This window comes from Balaenoptera physalus (assembly GCF_965194825.1).
Source record: "Balaenoptera physalus genome assembly, chromosome: 9".
Lineage (NCBI taxonomy): Eukaryota > Metazoa > Chordata > Mammalia > Artiodactyla > Balaenopteridae > Balaenoptera > Balaenoptera physalus.
The window spans coordinates 10,240,221-10,259,181 of NC_138888.1; the positions used below are offsets into that span (position 1 = coordinate 10,240,221).

The 18,961-nt window shown below is 40.7% G+C and overlaps 1 protein-coding gene across 8 annotated transcripts in view; it reads right to left on the reverse strand.

Annotated features, from left to right (window-relative positions):
- The window catches only part of ARID1B (AT-rich interaction domain 1B), a 405,685-nt gene that overhangs the window by 72,091 nt on the left and 314,633 nt on the right, over positions 1-18,961 (reverse strand). For all 8 annotated transcript variants that reach the window (XM_082475518.1, XM_082475513.1, XM_082475516.1 and 5 more), the window contains one exon: positions 474-653. In XM_082475518.1, coding sequence (XP_082331644.1) covers positions 474-653 — 180 coding nt within the window. The remainder of the gene's footprint in view (positions 1-473; positions 654-18,961) is intronic.

Genomic DNA, 18,961 nt, shown 5'->3' on the forward strand with positions numbered 1-18,961 from the left:
AGAGCACTTTGGAGACAGACTAGATGAAGAGAGATGAGAGATTTCATCTGGAGACACATGAAATCCTTCTGAGTAGTGAGAATATTGTTACAAACATAATTACAGAGAGGGAGGGGACAAAGTTAGAATACAACATAATGAAACCTAGGTTTTAAATCAGAAACTTTTTGAGGACAAGCATTTAGAGCTACGTTTCAGAAACAGGGTTTACTCCTTCATTATTAACAGCACACGTATGAAGGGCACTTACTGCAGTGTCTGATGCATGAATGCTTAATGAATAGTTGCTATAATTATTCTTCCCATCACTACGGGCAACTGAAGGACTGTGGGTTTGCATTAACCTCACAAATCTGTCAGGTAACAAATAACTGGATCTTAAAAGATGTTTATAATGTTAAGGTCTTGAAGGACTAACATATTAACAAAATTTCTACAACCTACTGCAGTGCATTTTGGAGAAACTTTTTTACCTTGTGGTCCATACTGGCTCATCTGTGGACCGTAAGTCCCACTTGAGTTACTCTGCTGAAAGCTACTGATTCCAGGATGCATCTGGCCTCCAGGAGAAGGATGAGGCGACATGGATGGTCCTGTCTGTTGAGGTCCATATTGAGACATCTGAGGGTTTCTTTGTGTGCCTGCCATAAAACCTAAGTGAGAAATAAATGGAAATACATAAATGCAGGTGACAAAAGTGAATTGTGTCAAAGGTAGATGGGAGAAGACTGGTGCTGTGGGATTCCCCTAAAGAACATCTAAAGACATCTCAAACCCAGTGTGGAGGATGTGAGAGGGCTCAGGGGGCTACCCTAGTCCTCACTCTGAACTCTCATTAGAGCTCCTGGGAACCCAATGGACTGTGGACATGAACTAGGGAAAAAGAGAAGAGGGTGAACAGGCCAATAACCTTAACCTCTCCTAACCTCCATTCTTGCCTGGCTGGACATGTGCACGCCCCTCAGAGCCTTGGCTCACTTCCCGATCTCTGGGCCACGTGTCCCCGCTCACTCAAACATCCCACCCCTCTCTCAAGCCCAGGCCAGCACCCAGCTCTCCCCTGCACATAACTGTTTTTCTCCCCTCTGATCTCCTGGGGCCACAATTGTTCACCGTGACTCCTAGAGTCCTGCAGACTTACCACCTGATTCATACTACCCCTCGGGGGGAACTGTACACAAGTGGAGGGTCTGAAGTGTACTCTGCTATTCCAAACAGACCCTGACTTCCTCCCCTAAAGTTCTGCCCGCGGTCTCCCCATTGCCAACAACACCGCCACCACTCACCCCGGTGTGCCACCCACGATTCCTTCCTCCCGCCCCGATGTCCTATGGTGTGATGGATCCATTGGCACGTCTGTTGCCTCTACTTCCGAAATGTATCTTGGGTCACTCCTCTTCTCCATTTCCTCATCTACAAAAGCCAAGCCGCTCAGCTACCATCTTCTCTCCCACGTGGTCATGGTCTGGCTCACCCCTCTCGGCCCTGCCCCCTGTTTTTGTGCCTTTTGGTTCACTTTCACAAAGCCGCCAGAATGATTTTTCAGGAATAAAAAAGGAAATCAGAGCGTATCTTCTCTGTATAACCACCCTGCCACCAGGCTTCTCATTAGACCTGGAACAAAATGCCAGCATCTGACTATGGTCTGTGGGCTCTTTTGTGGTCTGGGGTTGCCTTTCTCACTTTAACCCCACTTCCTGTAGTTTTCTCTCCTTCTCACTACCCTGAAGTCCACTGGCCTTCTCATGCTTCCTAGAAGATAACGTCAAGCTCTTTCCCTTGATAGAGCCTACTGTCTCCCATTCCCTCTTCCAAGAGCGTTCTACTGCCGGTTCCCTCCTACCCTCCAGGTCCACCTTCCCTGACTGCCCTGACGGCGCCACTCTTTCCCTCACAGTGCTCTGCATAACATGGAATCATCTTACTTTATTTCTGACTCACTTAAGCTCTCTCTTCCCCACTGAAACATAAGCCCCATGAAGGCAAGGATCACGTATGTGCTCTCTGCTGCATTCTCAGTGCCCAGCAGGGTGTCTGGCACGTAGTAGGTATCAAAAACTATGTGCTGAAAGAATGAGTGTTAAATTCCTCCTGTACTCAGAGTGCTGAGCACAGCACAGTAGGTGCTTAGCAGGTAGTTGGACAAATGGATAAAGAAAATACATCTTTCAATTGTGCAGGACTATAAAGTCAAGGTACATCGCCACGATCAGTAGTTCGGCCAAATATAAGCAAGTACATAGAATGAACTGTGAATACGCATTTAGACAAAGAATACCCCAAATCAAGACATGTATCTAAGAAAAAGATAAATCATCAAACCAGAAAACTAACAAAGGGCAGTTCGAAAAACAACTCCCAGAACCCAGGAGTCAGAGTTGGTGAGAGTTCACAGGTGTCAGCTGAAGGCTTTAGTACAGGGTGAGTGCAGAGAGGGGGCAGGTTTCCACCTGCTCCAGAGGAGAACTGAGAGCAGTAGCTTGAGAAAGAGAGTCTCCTGAGGCAGCCGGAGGGGAAGATGATGCCTGGATCCAAGGTCAGCTTAAATTTAGGGGGTTAAACAGAGTAGGGCGTTTACAAAGGCCATGGTTTACATTTCAGTAAGAAAAAAAAGAGATCTTCTAACACTGCTTCTCTCTAAAGAGACAGACATAAAATACAAGTAAGTAGAGCTGTTCCATATTATCCTATTTCATTTATTTATAAAGATAAAGTCATGTGAAATTGGGCTCAATTGGTGGCTCCCAGATATAAATCATCATAGAAAATGTTTGCTTTTTCAAATCTGAAAACAAACAGAAATCAGAGTGCTAAAATTACTATAAATGATTGCATCTTAAGATGTAACATGAAATATTTATCTAAGCCTGACGATAAAATTCTCAAGAGTTTCATATAGAGCCCTGTTTAATAAAAAAAGTGTGAAATTCCATACAGATTGTATACGTTTTTCTTCCTTTCTTTCTTTCGAGAATGGCTGCTTTCTTCTTCATTAGTTAAGGAAAATAATACATGTCCTTTTTTTAGCATTAAATTTCACTTCAACCAAGAAAGTGTCCATGCTGAAGGATTTAGAACTGCTGGTAACACATCACATCCTTAAGTTATTGCTGCCTCTTGAACACTTACTATAAGCTTAAGGTTTGTTCAAATGACTTCTAAGAATTCTTATCTGGGCAAGTTATTTATTTCTGACTCTTTATTCAATCCTTAAAAATATGTATATATATATGCCATGATCCACTTGAACTGTCTCACTCATCACTGGAATTTTGCAGAAAATCAAGTTTGTCAAAAGGCTCCAAAAGAGGTAGAATGTTAAAGCTAATCCAAATGGAATGTGTAGCAACATCAAATTCCAACAACAAGGTTCTGTGGAGTATGGAATCCACCTCCTTCCATAGAAATTAAAATCGGAAAGTTATTTTTTTTCTCTGTATGCTTTTGCAATGGCACCACTTACAAGACGTTTCTGAAATCTTGTTTTATATTTTTGGTGAGACTCATCCCTTTCCATGTATTCCCCAAGACAATGAAAGGAGGTGACATAATTTCACTGACTCTTTTCTGAAGTACAAGCATCGAAAGGCAGTCAACTGGGAATAGAAGTCCTACATTACAGCTTTGTTTGTGTCGCTAGCTCAGAATCCGGTAGAGTAGACAGATATGTAAATAAATATACTGCGGTGTGTGAATTGATCAAAACTAGCTCTGTGACCTTAGGTGAATCATAATTTATCTGAGGCTCAGTTTCCTCACCTTAAAATGCAGATGAGGTTGCTGCAAGAAGAACTGAGACAGCACATGAAAATGTTCTATAATCTGAAATGTATACACAGAAGGAAGACAGTATGATGGTAACTTTCTGGTTTATAAACTGCCACGAGTATCTTTTAACTCCTGAACATCCCACATATTCAGGTGTAGTTTCCAACTAGCATGAACAAGCTGGTTTTTATTTCTACGTTTGTTTTTTTATTTAAATATGTGGGATCTACAGTACTCCAGTAGTTGTGTAACTGTCTACAAATTCCAAAAGCTTAAAAAAATATATATCCCATTTCCTACCACTGAGTTCCCCTGGTCAAAGGCAAATGGTTTTTTAATGTATCCTTTCAGGGACATTTTATAATTGGTTTGTGTTAGATTGTGTATTCCTTTTATCATGAGTAAAGCTGAACATTTTGTTTTACAGCAGTTTGGACTCCTTTTCTACAACTATTTATATCATTTGCCCATTTTTCTGTTGGCCCCTCTATGCCTTGACTAGGGAGCATTTCATCCTGCAGATTCAGCTGTTATTACCAAATAGCTGTACAGTTCACCAAAACTCTTGCACCTGCAATCCTATGAAAATCTGGTCCTTCAGTGTGATTAACACTGGCAAAGGCCATACACAGTCTTAGCAGGAAAGCAATATGATCTGACTTGAATTCTCAAAAGTTAATTCTGCCATAATATGCAGCAAGAAGAAAGGACTGAAGGAGAGTAAGGCTAAAAGTTAGGAGACCAGTTAGGAGGTAGGTAAAGTGACACATAATATATAATCACAATGAAATGCCAGCAATAATCCTACTAAAAAGGCTTCCATTATGGATACAATCATATTTTTAAAAGGTTATTGAATATCATCATAATCTAAACAAACTAATGAAAAATTAGAAGACAGAAGTTAATGAAAAAAGAAGTATTTCTACTTTTCATCCTAAAGATAGAGACCTGCATGTGCATTACTTGTTTCCTCACCTATATAATAGGGCCAATTGTATCCACCTCATAGGGTTGCTGCAGGGATTAAATGAGATGATACATGTAAAAAATTCATAGTAGTGCCTGGCACCCAGTGAACTTTCAATAGTCACTAGCTATTACTATTATTATATATTCAAAAAAGGAAAGCAAGAGAGGCAGCATGCTGTGACAGCAAGGGAACTGACTAGGATGTCAGTCGTGGGCCTTCCACATTTGCTGTGCAGAATACAGCAATTAACCTAGCCTCTTGGCCCTCAGTTTCCTCACCTGTCAAATGGTGAGAGGGAAGACATACGATATTTGTAGCGGCACTTCTAGCTCTAGTTCTCTATGATTCTGGCTTAAACTTTTTTTGTGTGAAAAATCTAATTCAGGTCTAAAATTTGCATGTATATTTATTTGGGGGATATTCTTCATTTTGTTTTATTTTAACCTTAATTTTGAATGAAATAAATGCTAAAATGTTTCCAAATATCAAATTTCAAACAAGAATTTTCTATTTATGGTGACATATTTGATTGTATTTTGCTTCCTTTAGAAAGTTATTATAAAATGGCAGCTTGTAACACACTTTATGAACAGAAAAACTGACAGCTGAGAGAATGAAGCTGTTTTTTTTTTTAAAGTTGTGAAATTTTTCTAGTTATAAACCATCTGAGTTTAGAAAACCTAACTATCTAGAAAGGAAAATTTAGAAAGTATAAAGTGAATTTCCCATATATTATAAAAGTATGTTGAATTTCTAGATGTATTATGGAATTATATGCCCTAGGTAAATAATCTAACATGGAAAATTCAAACTTTGGGAAAAAGTACTAATTTAGATAATTATTATTTACATTATATAAAAGAACTTACTGAAAAAAAAACTCTTAGAAACTATATGAAAATGATCTGTACACTTCATCCATAAAATAAATGCATAGAAGGCTTATATAAATGGATTTACTATTTCTGAGTCTTTCATTACATGGGTATGTAATCACGAACACTTGTACAACCAAACTCCAGATGAAGAGGTGCAAGCTCTATTCTGAGAGAGAAGGTAATGTAGTAATAGGACACACACACACACACACCACACACACACACACACACACACACACACACACCCCATCTGTTTGGAATCACATGTGGGTTAGAGGCTGCCTCCACCATCCACTGTGTGGGCCCACGGGTTCTCTTGTATGAAATCATGAATGCACTTCCTGTCCTGGCTCCCAAGATCATTCTGAGAGTCAAATAAGAAAAACGTATGTGACTGTGCTTTTCTAAACTGAAAAACACCATGAAAATGCTATACAAAGGCATTACTATTGCCTTTTTAGTGATGCTACAAGCTCTTCATTCACTGTGTGAGTTCTGATCTAAGCTATCATACTGGTAACTCAATCCACAATAATGATACACAAATCTTCTATCAGCATGCCCCAATTTTACTCTGGCATTCATGGAGCTGTGGTAAGAATAAGAGAGCATTTAAAAAAAAAAAGTAAAAGATGTGATCCTTGTCTTTGAAGAATTACAATTTAGTTCAGTAGAAAATAAAACCTGGGGACTTCCCTGGCAGTCCAGTGGTTAAGACTTCGCCTTCTAATGCAGGGGGTGCGGGTTCGATCCCTGGTTGAGAAGCTAAGATCCCACATGCCTCGTGGCCAAAAAAACCAAAATATAAAACAGAAGCAGTATTGTAACAAATTCAATAAAGACTTAAAAAATGGTCCACATCAAAAAAAAAGATTCTTAAAAAAAAAAAAAAAGAAAAGAAAACCTATCAACAGGGAAAAATGATAAACTAAAATCACAGAGCAACCGAACGAGACTCCAGGCAGCATCCTAGGTGCTGAGGATGTAAACAATGAGCAAAACAGTGTCTGCCCTCGTGGACCTCACATTCTTGTGGCAGAGACAGCCATCTAACAAACAACTAAAAGTTAAGTATGAGTATAAAAAAACAGAAGTACAGGAACTCTGAGGGTATAAGAGGAGGACCCAATTTAGACTAGGGACAATGAAGTTTCCTCAAAGAAGTCCTATTTAAGCTGAGACCTTAGCTGAAGGTAGGATGCAGGTAAATCAAACTAGATCCGAATAAGACTAAAACTATGTCTGACTAGTGAAGTGGATGTCACAAAGTATATTCTTGGAAGCCAAAGTTCCTGCATTCAGCTGAATCCTAGTGGTCACTGGGCACCCTTTTGTTTGGTCAGGTCTTGTGAATGGTTAGTTTAGCATTTACAATCCCTTTCTTGAAGTCTTCCCCTAATTCTGCTGCTAAATGTAAAGAAACCACAGGAAAAGGCAGCATCACCCCACTACAACGGCCTGCCCTCTCACCTATGGACACTGACACCCATGTCCCATCTTTATGGATTTTCCTACTTTCAGAAGAAGGAAATCTCTTCCTTGCATCCAAGGCAGGGCCTCCACTTTATGCTCTGACTTCCGACCTTTCTCATCTCTCCAGGGATGTTCAACAGTGTTTATTCAAAAAAAAACTAGTCAATGACTCTTGGTTGCTTAACAGAATGAAGCCAAACTTATCAGCCCAGCAATCAAGTCTCTTCAAAATGTGACCTGACCTATTTCTCCAGTCCCATCATGGCTACATGGTCATCATGACGACCCGACTCTGATTCGATCACTCCCACTTTTACCTCCCTGCAGGCACCAGGTTGCTTTCGACCTGTAAATCTTCACACATTCACTCACTTAACATTATTTATTGACTGCCTCTCATGTTCCTGGTAATGGGCTATTCACTGATCTAATAACAACAGTTGACATTTAATGAGCAGATATTATGTGCTAATGGCTTTGTTCATTACTTGTCCTTTTAAACTTCAGAACAACTATGAAGACACTGAGGCTCACAGAGGTTAATTCACTGAAACCACTTTCAAACTTTTTTTTTTTAACCACAATCCATAGTAAAGAAATATATTGTATACCATGATTCAGTGTGTATATGTGTGTATACACATGTTTATATATTCACATTCAGTATTCACACACAAACTGTACTCTTCACAAAACAATTTCTACCCTGATTATATGCAATGTTCTCTGATATTTTATATATTTTTTTCAGTGAAAAAAACCCACGACTGAGCGGCGCAGTTTGGAAACAGAATGCTAGATTGCGTCCTCTACCGAACACTGGTTCACAGTGTGCCCAGAGGGCCATCTGCCTCCACGACACTGACGTGCTCCTATCCTTCCTGGCTCTGTCTCCTGCTGCTTCCATGGCGTCCCCTGGCCTTCCAGAAAAGCAGACACTTTCATATGCTGTATGTTAGCTGAGACACAGCAGTTGTCACACTGCCATCATTATTTGCTGGGGTGACTATCTCCCCACAGATTGTGAGCACTGAGGCTTTAAAAAACACACTCTCTTCGTATCTGTCTCCTCAGGACCATGCAAAGTGACTGGCAGAGAACTGGAACCAAATAGTACAGGTTTTTAATGAATAAAAAAAATCTTCATTCAGAACCCATTTACTGTTACTTTGGGAAAACAGCTTAATAACTGTGATGGTCTGGCTCCTTGTTTCAGAGTGAGTATATTCAAGTAATCATTTCTGGGGAAAGGAGGACAGCTATTCAAAAAAAGAACAACTGAGGGCTTCCCTGGTGGCGCAATGGTTAAGAATCCGCCTGCCAGTGCTGGGGACATGGGTTCGAGCCCTGGTTTGGGAAGATCCCACATGCCGCGGAGCAACTAAGCCCATGCGCCACAACTACTGAGCCTGTACTCTAGAGTCTGAGAGCCACAACTACTGAGCCCACGTGCCACAACTACTGAGCCCGCGAGCCACAAGTACTGAAGCCCGCGCGCCTAGAGCCTGTGCTCCGCAACAAGAGAAGTCACTGCAATGAGAAGCCTGCGCACCACAACGAAGAGTAGCCCCCACTCGCCGCAACTAGACAAAGCCTGCGCACAGGAACGAAGACCCAGTGCAGCCAAAAGTAAATAAATAAAATAAATAAATTAAAAAAAAAAAAAGAAAATAAGGGGAGAGATCCCCCCTCCCTCAAAAAAAGAACCACTGACAGCTAATGGCCTAGTGGGCCAGAAGCACCGTTATTTCTATCACCTAAATATCTGCCATGTGCATTCGCTCTGTCCATTTCCACGGTCACTGCAAATTCAGATTTTGGCTTCACCACTTATGGTTAGGTGACTTCAGGCAAGTTAGTTAACAGTGAAGCCTCAGTTTCCTTCTCTGAAAAAGGTGGATGACAACGGAGCCCACCTCATAAGAGTAAATGAGAAAATATTACGTAAAGCGTACAGCTCAGTGCCTGCACGCAGAGCAGAGGCTCAATAAGTGACAGGTAGTATTATTCATATTATTTTTAATACAACCCACAATTTATTTCCCATCTGAATGACTCCAAGTTTTCAAACTAGCCTCCCTTGCCAGGCTCCCCTTCAAACCATTCACGGCGGCAAAGTCAGAAAGTGCTGCACATCCCTGGACCGTGGTGAATTCACCGAGTGGTAAATGCCACACCCTGTGGCCTCCTGGCAAATGGCTTGGTGCCTCTCCCCAGGTAGCACACAGCTCTGTGTCACTGTGCTGCCTGCCAGCTCTGTGTCACTGTGCTGCCTGCCAGCTCTGTACCTCCTCCACCAGAGCCAGTTACAGCCGATGGGTAGCCTTCCTCACTCAGCGGACTATCCAGAAACCAGTGCCCTTTCCCTGACAGCTAGTTCCAGAAATAACTGGCTGCCCATGTTACTTGGCTCAGAGAACTGAAGCTTGTCAGTTTCAGGCCACTCAACCAACAACTCTAGTACTGCTTAGCTCTGAGCGGCATAAGACTCAGTGTACATCCTTCCCAATCCTGCAGAGTCCCCAGAGTTTGCCTATTAAGAGAGGGAGAGTGGGACAGGGGAGCAGAAGGAGGGGGGAGAAGGAAGAGAAGAAAGATAGACGGATACATAGAAACAGATATAAGAGTCCTATCAAGTGCCTGAATAGACTCAATATAAAAAGCAAGGATCTTGATTTTTGTTTGTTGCTGGATCACGAGCACCTATGATAATCACTAGCTTGATAAACATTTATTCAAGGATGAATCAATCCATTAGGGTTTTTTGTGGGGTTTGAAGGGAGACCAGAGTCTGAAATAAGACTATTCTCTTTCTGGTTATAAAGGAAAACCCCCGAGACCTTGCCCAAGCATCAGGGCGTACTGCTCTTCCGCTGGGGGCTTGTCAAGGAGCTCTGGAGCTCATGTGATAAAGGCCCCATCTTGGCCAGGCTCGTTTCCACCACCTAGTAAGAGGCTTACAACTTGTCCTAAAGTTTATTCCAAAGGCACATGGGTTCACTTAGATATTTAATTACAACTTGATTTTTTTTTTTTTTTTTAACTTTCTGGCTGTGCCACACAGCATGTGGGATCCTAGTTCCCTGACGAGGGATCAAACCCGCGCTCCCTAGGCTGGAAGCACGGAGTCTTAACCACTGGACCACCAGGGAAGTCCCCACGGTTTGATAATTTTCTGAATGCCATTTTCCATGTATCCAATAGCTGAAGGCAGGACCTCAACTGGAGTCATTCAGTCTGCAGGTTGAGAATGGTTTTCATTAGGGTCATTTCCCTACGAATATTTATATTATTAATCAATGGAAAATTCCTAGACAAACAATCTATTCTAAATATTGCATGGCAGTATAAGTCATGTTAAGTCCAGGCAAAATGCTACTTCAATCTTTATACAGAGGCCAGTATTAAAGACTAATTAAGCCAAAGGTGCTTTTCTTTCTCTTAATGTGTTTTTAAGAAAACACATTGCTATCTTGAAATCTTAGAAAACTGGCCTAACAGAGAATTGGCATTTCTAAAATGTCTGTCTATATTATTATCAGATAAGTGAGTTTCCAAGACCTTTGAAATGTTTTCTTCAACACCATACTATCTGTGGTTTATTAAGTGGGTATTTTCCCACTTAATATTTTAAAAAATGCTATATGATTCTCTTATTTGAAAAAAAGAAAATTCTTAGAGAAAAGAAAAATCCACTGTGACTATCTAAACCTTAGCAGATCAAAAAGTTTTTTTCAAGCAACTGATTTATGTAGTCATTATAAACAAATCACATCTTCCATATAAGGGATGAAATGAATACAGAATGCTTTTACGCAGTATGAATGAAGAAAAACTCTTCACTGGACAAGACAGAGATACAGCTTATCTACAGAAGTACTTTAAAAATTCTCAAAAATAGAATGAAATTATACTCAGGCCTTAAGGCATATCTGGAGGAGATGCGACATAGAAAAATACAGAGGAAAGCTCCATGAGTCCAAATAAGCAATGACAGGTTATCACAACTCCAGAAGAGTCACTACTGGGTTAAAGGACCATCCAATGAAAGTGCATCCCTAAGTTGAAAGGTGTTACAAAACTGATTTAGAAAGAAAGTCAAATAAATAATGGAGCAAATACAGGGAATTTCAGAAAATTAAACTGGAAGGCATTTTAACATGGACCTGAGCCTCCAACTGTATATCCTTTCCCTCTTCGTGCAAGACAACAAACTCTGCAACGTAATCACTGGAGACCTTAAATCCTGTTAGAAAAAAGCGACGTTGAGCACAAGGCCCAAATCATGGTTCATGCCACCCATGAAAGACAGCACAGCAAAGAGCGAGCCAGAATGCTCAGGGTACTGCAGGAGAGCAAGCGAGCGCAGTACCAACTACACACAAATGTGATTCCTTCCTCAGAGGTGCCTCTTCGGCTGGCAGAGCTCCAGCGCCGTCAGGACACCCACAAAACACCCAGGGTTCCATAAGCCACCAAGAAGCAAGGCGCGTCTTTCCTTTGGCACATGGACAATTTATTGCCCTGTTGGCATCTGTTAAAAATTCACAGAATAACTGCCTTGTTTCTTCAAGGCAGTTCAATAAAAGATGTTTCTCCACATGTGTGAAATAATGGTCACACGCTGTACCACCTTAGCAGGGAGCCTCTGACTATAAACACAGAGTGATTTCTCATCACAAATAGGTGTCAGATTCCCATTTGGAGAGAAAAATAGATTTTAAAGAATATTCTTGTTACATTTTAATATCTTCAGTGTTTATTTGCCTGCCTGCTTCTCTTCACAACATGAACTGCTCTGAGGAAGACAGAAACTAATGACCCATTCAAGGCTGTAACCCGGGCCCCCCAGTGTTCTCCCAGCTCTGCTCTCAGGTTAACTGGCAGAATCGCTCCCTCTTCCTTCCCTGCCACTACAGCGCCCTGTATTCGGAGGCACAGACGACAGCATCTAAGTTCTCCCCATCCACGCCCACAAAGCCCTCTCGGCTACGGACATCATCCATCATCAGGAAAATCAGAGTCAGGGGAGGGCTCAGACTGATTACCCAGATGGTAGATGGGGGCAAAATATCCGGCCTTTCCTTGTACAATTCTTTGGAGTTTTAGCTGCAAAAGTCCGCTTCAGTGCTGAGGGCAAAGCCAATTGTATGTGTCACTATGTGCTGGAAGAAGCAAAGAAACCACCTTTTAAGGCTTTCAACCCAGGTCTCACCTGAGTCATCTGTGCCGATGCTTACGCTTATTATCAATATTTGCACAGTGCTTTGCAATATATAACTTTTGGATACAAGGTTGCATTTGAGCCATACAACATATCCACAGGATGCTCTGATCCCCATTTTACAAATGAGGAAGCAGAGATTTAATTAACTGTCCAAGGTCACAAAACCAGTTAGCGATAAGTCTGCACCTAAACGCAAATTTTTTGGTTCCAAACCACCTAAAGATTAAGATGAGGAAAAGAATGTACTGTAAGAGGCACTGGAGCTATGACACTGAACAAGGCCACATGGTCCTGGTCCTCACAGAGCTCTCGCTGGGAGAGAACTCCACTGGTAACCCCAGCAAGGGGTCCTGAGTACCGCCAGCCTGGGTGGGACGGTGCCCGGCCTGTGGGGCAGCACCGGAGCAAGTCATGCTCCCTTCTTTGTTCTCTCAGTAAACAGGGACTGGACTCAGGGACCTCACAGGTGCCAGGCTGTTTTGAGGACATGAAGGATTAGTAAAGATGGGCAAGGGAACCCCACGTCGGGCTGGGGGTGGGTTGAGGAGTGGGTGGGTGGCGAAAGGGTTGGAAAGGAGCTTACGTGGAGATCCCAGAAGAGACTCAGTGTAGCCGGAGACTGTGAGGCAGTGGTGTGACGAGAGTGAGACCAGAAAGGGAGGCTGAGAGGGATGAGAAGGGGCCTAGTAACCGAGTGCATCAATAAAGCCTTTCTCCGAAGGCAACGGCAAGCTCTTCAAGGCTTTTATGAAGGGAATGACATGATCTCACCAGTCTTCTGGAAAGACCATTCTGGATGCAGCATGGAAGTGGAATGGAAGGGAGCAAAGCTGAGACAGGAAGAGTGGTGGGAGGTGTTGATGACGCCTCGGTGGCCTGGGCAGGGGTCGTGACAGTGAAAGCCCAGAAAGGGGGACCTGTGAGAAACAACCCAGGGGTGGAGGTCGCAGAATGGGATGACTAGTGTAGGGCAGATGGGAGAGAAAAAGACATCAAGGATGCCTTCTAGCTTTCTGGCTTGAGAAACGAGGCAGACAGCAGTCTTTCACTGAGGTAACAGACCCAAAAAGCACAGGAGAAAACATGTTGTTAGAAATAAGTGCACGCAATACACAATGCTGAATTTACCTAAGATCCAGATGTTCTCAAATACTTTCACTGAAGAATAATGAGCCAATTACAAATGAGTGTTAACTATTAAAAGCAAGCTTTAACTGGCAATTTAAAAAAAAAAATGTACTGCACATACAAAAGTAACAAAACTTTGCTTCTTTTAGAATATTCTAAAATTGAGACTGATGATTCTGCAATGAATATAAATCGACTTTTATTGTATGTGGTACTTGTTTTCTGAGCTCTTTGGTGAACAGATCTCTGGATAGTAGACTTAATAGGAATTCAACACTAACCCTAATACAATTCCTATACTGTTATTCCCTTCATTACTGACTAGTTTGGCTTGGTTCACAATCCAGCCCAGAGGCAGAGTTCTGGGGCTGAAGAGATTAGAAACAGCTTTGTAGATATTCTCTCTTGTACAGTACCTCCCATTTGAGTTTATTTTCATCTGTCACTGATTATAAAAAAGGATCCTCAATTAAGAGCAGAGGCTAAATTAATTGCATCTGGGGGTGGGGGCAGACTATCATTAGTGCCTTAACACGTTGATCTACTATGTTTACGCGACAATGCTTGAGGAAAGACATCTATTTTCTCTTTGACAATACCCTTGTCCTGAAAGGCAGCATCTTTTTATATTTAGTATGCTCATAATATAAATGATAAGAACACCTTTATATGCAAGAGCAATTAGAAAGGTAGATTAGGAGATCATTTTCGGACAACCAGTATACCTACCCTATGAAACATCTCAGCATCTGCAGATTGACTGTCATACTTAAAACTGAGAATCTCATAGAAAGAGCAACAAAATAATTTCTGTAGTTTGCAGAAACAGAAAAAAAAAATCCTACTTCCAAGTCCTTAACAATTATCTCGGTGGTCTCCTTCATTTCTATACTTACTGGCTACTCTGTTCTCGACAATTGAGTTAGGTCAATTAAGATGATCAAAAATAATTTTTAAAATTTCAAAACTGGTTTTTGGTGTAGATATCACTAGGAAATAAGCTAGTAGCATTAAAATTTTTTCCAAAGTTTTACTTATTTCCATCTAAATATTCTTGGGTTATAAAGAGCATGGCTGGCCCCTGGACAATTCACTTAGTGCAAGGCTCCAGGTGCGAGCACTCCAGCTCAGACTGACATCGTGTCTGTACGGTTGCAGAAATATGCCTGGGAAGAATGGAAGACAGAAGTGGTAGCTTTAATCTGGTGCAAGAGAGAGAAACACTCTACGCTACAGCAAATGACCTATAATGGGAAAACTGAAAGAAGACATACCAATATGGTAAGCTTTCTTAATTTCAGAACAAGAAATATTTTGTTCTTTGGTTGTTCTGTGCTCTGAAAAGATCTGACACTTCTGAATGGCTGTGAAGGCTGAATTACTTTCTGTTGTCCAGCTCAATCTTTGGTGAACATCTATCATATAGGAGGTGCTGTGGTAGACACAGAGATGCAGAGCATAAGCAAGATTCAGTTCTGGCCCTCAAGAGTTCAGTCTAAGCTACAGTAAGACACTGGATTTATTTTAAGAGATCTCTTTCTTGCCCTTGGCATTAAAAAGTAAGAGAGAGATTTGCCCTAAGCAAATAGAATGTGCCTAGAAATTTAATAAGGAATTCTATTCAGATGCTGAAAAGAAGCTAACATACCTCATTAAAGAGGGAATAAAATTATGCCAAGGCAGTTAACATTTGGGATTAATAACAGAAGAAAAAAAAATAAGAATAATGAAGACATATTCTATTCAATCAATCTACATAAAATATGTAAGTTTGAAACATTATACTTTTGAAGTACACAGATTCTGATTCACCTTCTCATGGTAGCACACAAAAAGAACATCTAAAATGCCTGAGCTCACCCCATCTGCTACACACTTTTTCTGGATAATGGCACTGTTTGTATTTATATAACTGGAGCTACTGATAAATATCACTGTGAATAACAGATTCCAAAGATGAGAATTTTGTGATTCACCTGACGTACAGCTGTCAAGGACTAAGTTTGGCTGCATTAAATACTTGAGATATGTGAAACTGCAAACTTTTGTTATTTTTTCCTTGTTCTGCAACTATAGAGTAGATACACAACTTGCCTAGCTTGTCTAATTTGGGCACCACTGATACAGTAAGAGTTGATTCTCAATTAGCTACAGGAAGCCTGTATACTTTGACTACAACTCTGTTTAAACAGTTGAGATTGGAAGAAAAGGTTGTCATGCGGCTGGACAAGAATAAAGGTTGGGGGTTGGGGAACTCAGTAATTCCGGAAGATTTCACCCAGGATGCCCTCCGTACAGATCTGACGGTCACGGAATGGTGCCAAAGAAGTGCCTCCAGTGATAGAATACATTTTCTAGTACATCACAGTTCGGTAGCAGCATCAGTTCTCCTTGCAATCCATGTCCAAAAGGGAAAGTTCTTAGTGGTTCTGCTTTCAGCATATCTCAAGGACTAATTAAATCCTCATTACTACCTTCTAATTATTCAAATACTATGGGATTACACTAAGGAAGTCCCTGCTGGCACACTAGATGAAAAGGGTTAAATAACCTATGTTGATTTTGAGAATCCAGATCTAGTTCAGACCTTCAGAAAACCACTAGCATTAACATGAATATTTAACTAGACACCACTGTGAAAATTAAAAGGGAATTCAATTAAAAGCTTTTCAAAAAATTAATTCTGAACCTCTCTACATCTGTCCAAATAAATAAGCCTTCTTGAAACGTTTTCACCTAATTGCTAATCCAATAAACTACAAGGGCATTTGCTAGTTTCATGGAGCTTAACATTTTACAGGGGTTAAAAATGTGATCATTTTGATGTTAATAATAATTATGCTTATTTATCTACTCAGATGACTATTCCACACTCCCTCCAAGTGCTCTTAGAAAACAGGACAACCCGCTAATAAGCCATTTCCTATTGCTCTTTTCGAATTTTAAGATATACATGCTAAAGAATAAGAAGGATAAAGCCAATCTAAACATGTTAGCTACAATTTTCTTGTAAAATATATTTCAGTATTTTAGGGTTATCTTAACTGTTCCTCCATTGCCTTAGTTCATATAATTCACAGTACTGTATTTGATTTTCTGGGTGAGATGCTTTAATAGCAATTCTGTATGTTGTTATATGAGGTCTACAGAGAAAAGATGTGGTTTAAACTAAAAACCAATGGCAAATGTGTTACAGAATACTAAACTGAAGTTTTGACCTTTTAAAAAAAAAGCAAACCAAGACTTATATCAGTAATGAAGAAGTTAAAACCAAAGAATCTGAACTCATTTTCTTTATTCAGTTAGTAAGAAGCACCACATAATATGTAAACAGGAGAGTACTAAATCAAGTTTTATATTGGAAGGTATATGAAATGTAGTGACACTACTACAGAAGAATAAAGCGGCCAATAAACATCCCAAGTGTCTCCCTCCTTTTTGTAACTTATGATGGCCATATCCACATATACCTTCATAGATGGAGGACAGAAAACTACAGAAACTCAGGTATTTTCACCTACGTACAATGTGGGGAAATGAATTTGTGGCTGATGTCCTCTGACACACTCGACACCAGAACCGCCAGGTGAAGAGGGTACTGGACTGAAGAGGCGGGTGGACACTGCAGGGCCTGGGATCTGGACAGGGCACGGACTCTGCGCTCAACCTCGGGAAGACGGTGTGGCCTTGCTGTCGCCAGTGCAGACTTACCGCTAACTGGTTTTGTGACCTTGGACAGTTAATTAAATCTCTGCTTCCTCATTTGTAAAATGGGGATCAGAGCATCCTGTGGATATGTTATATGGCTCAAATGCAACCTTGTATCCAAAAGTTATATATTGCAAAGCACTGTGCAAATATTGATAATAAGCGTAAGCATCGGCACAGATGACTCAGGTGAGACCTAGGTTGAAAGCCTTAAAAGGTGGTTTCTTTGCTTCTTCCAGCACATAGTGACACATACAATTGGCTTTGCCCTCAGCACTGAAGCGGACTTTTGCCACTAGAAGTCCTTCAGACCCCTGGGTCCTTCAGACCCAAGGACAGCCTCAGATTTGCAAAATTCTCCTAAACAGGGTATGTAGTTTATTAATAAATGTTCTTCCTGAATGGGGATACAAAGACCAAACACAAAGGAATGACAGCAGAGCAAGAGATCAGCTTCTTGAGCCTGCAGGAACCTAGCTCCAGGGCAGTTTGTCAGCACTGCTGTCCCCCACGAGGACTTTGGAGACGACCCAGAAAACTGCACCTCCAAACGAAAGTAGGCTGCATCTCCTGTTTTGTGCAGTTGTCTTTGGGCAAGTGTGTTTCTAGATTCTCTACCATTAAAGAAGATCTATCTCCTGTGGGTACATTAAAGAAAATGTGTATAATTGTGGAATCTTACTCTCTTATAATCTTACTTGTTAAAACAAAGTAAGTGTAAAGGGAAGTGTTTAACTTGGTTACTTTAGCACTCAGCGGTACAGAAGCTATGTTCTTATCTTGTCTATCAAGGTCCATGGTTTCTGAGAAAGAATACATTTTTAAAAATAAGATGCTAACTCACCAATGTATTTTTTTTCCTCTCTGCTTCTTTCATTACTTCCTTAAATAAGGGGGGGGGCAGATATACAAACTGTAAAGGTATAAATGAAGCTAAATTACTTTTCAATACATGGGAATCAACATTGGGGAATTTTCTAGCAACGGTTTTCTTAGATTTATTTTGCACTATATATACTGTTGGTACATACCAAATGATGGTAAAACAAGGAAAAGGTTTTCATTATTGTACCAAATCATTAAAATATTCGTGTCGTTTGCCATGAAAACATCTGATCAAGTGTCATTAGGTAGGAGCTGACGTTTCTTCCTAGATTTTAACAAATAACAAAGCCATTTTTGAAAAAAGTACTTGCTACCCAATTTTAGAGGAAATTTAACTCACGCATGGCAAAGCATCATGCGACAGTCATTTTTCAATAAGTTTTCCTTCTCAGGGGTTGTCCAACCAACAAAAGGCACGCAAGGGATGCACATGGTGCATGCAGCACAGGCTCAGGGGAAGTTTGAGGAATACGTTCATGAAAATCAATTCAGTTTTAGCAAATCGTGAAACTCATTTTTGCTATTTGAAGGAAATGGTCATTATATTAGCCAGATTGTTATGTATCCACTACTAGTTACCAAGACCACACTATACATAAGAGGGGGAAAAAAAACCCCAAACATATCAATATAGTGGTTCCCATACAGTGACACCAGGGGAACATCCTCAATTTTGCCTTGCAAATGTATGAAGTTAAAAGTTTGATTTAACTACATTTCCTGTCATCTCATCCTTCACATTTGGTTTTCTACATTTTAAAATTCCTTAAACATTTACCTGGAGGAAGGGGTTGGAAAGACACTGGAGGATGTGGAAGGGGGTTCTCTTTTTTAGTTCTTAGCAGTAAAGGTTAGAACTGTAGGACTTCCAAATAAGGTATCTCTTATCTTTTGATCCTTGCAAAATTAGCAGAATTCTCG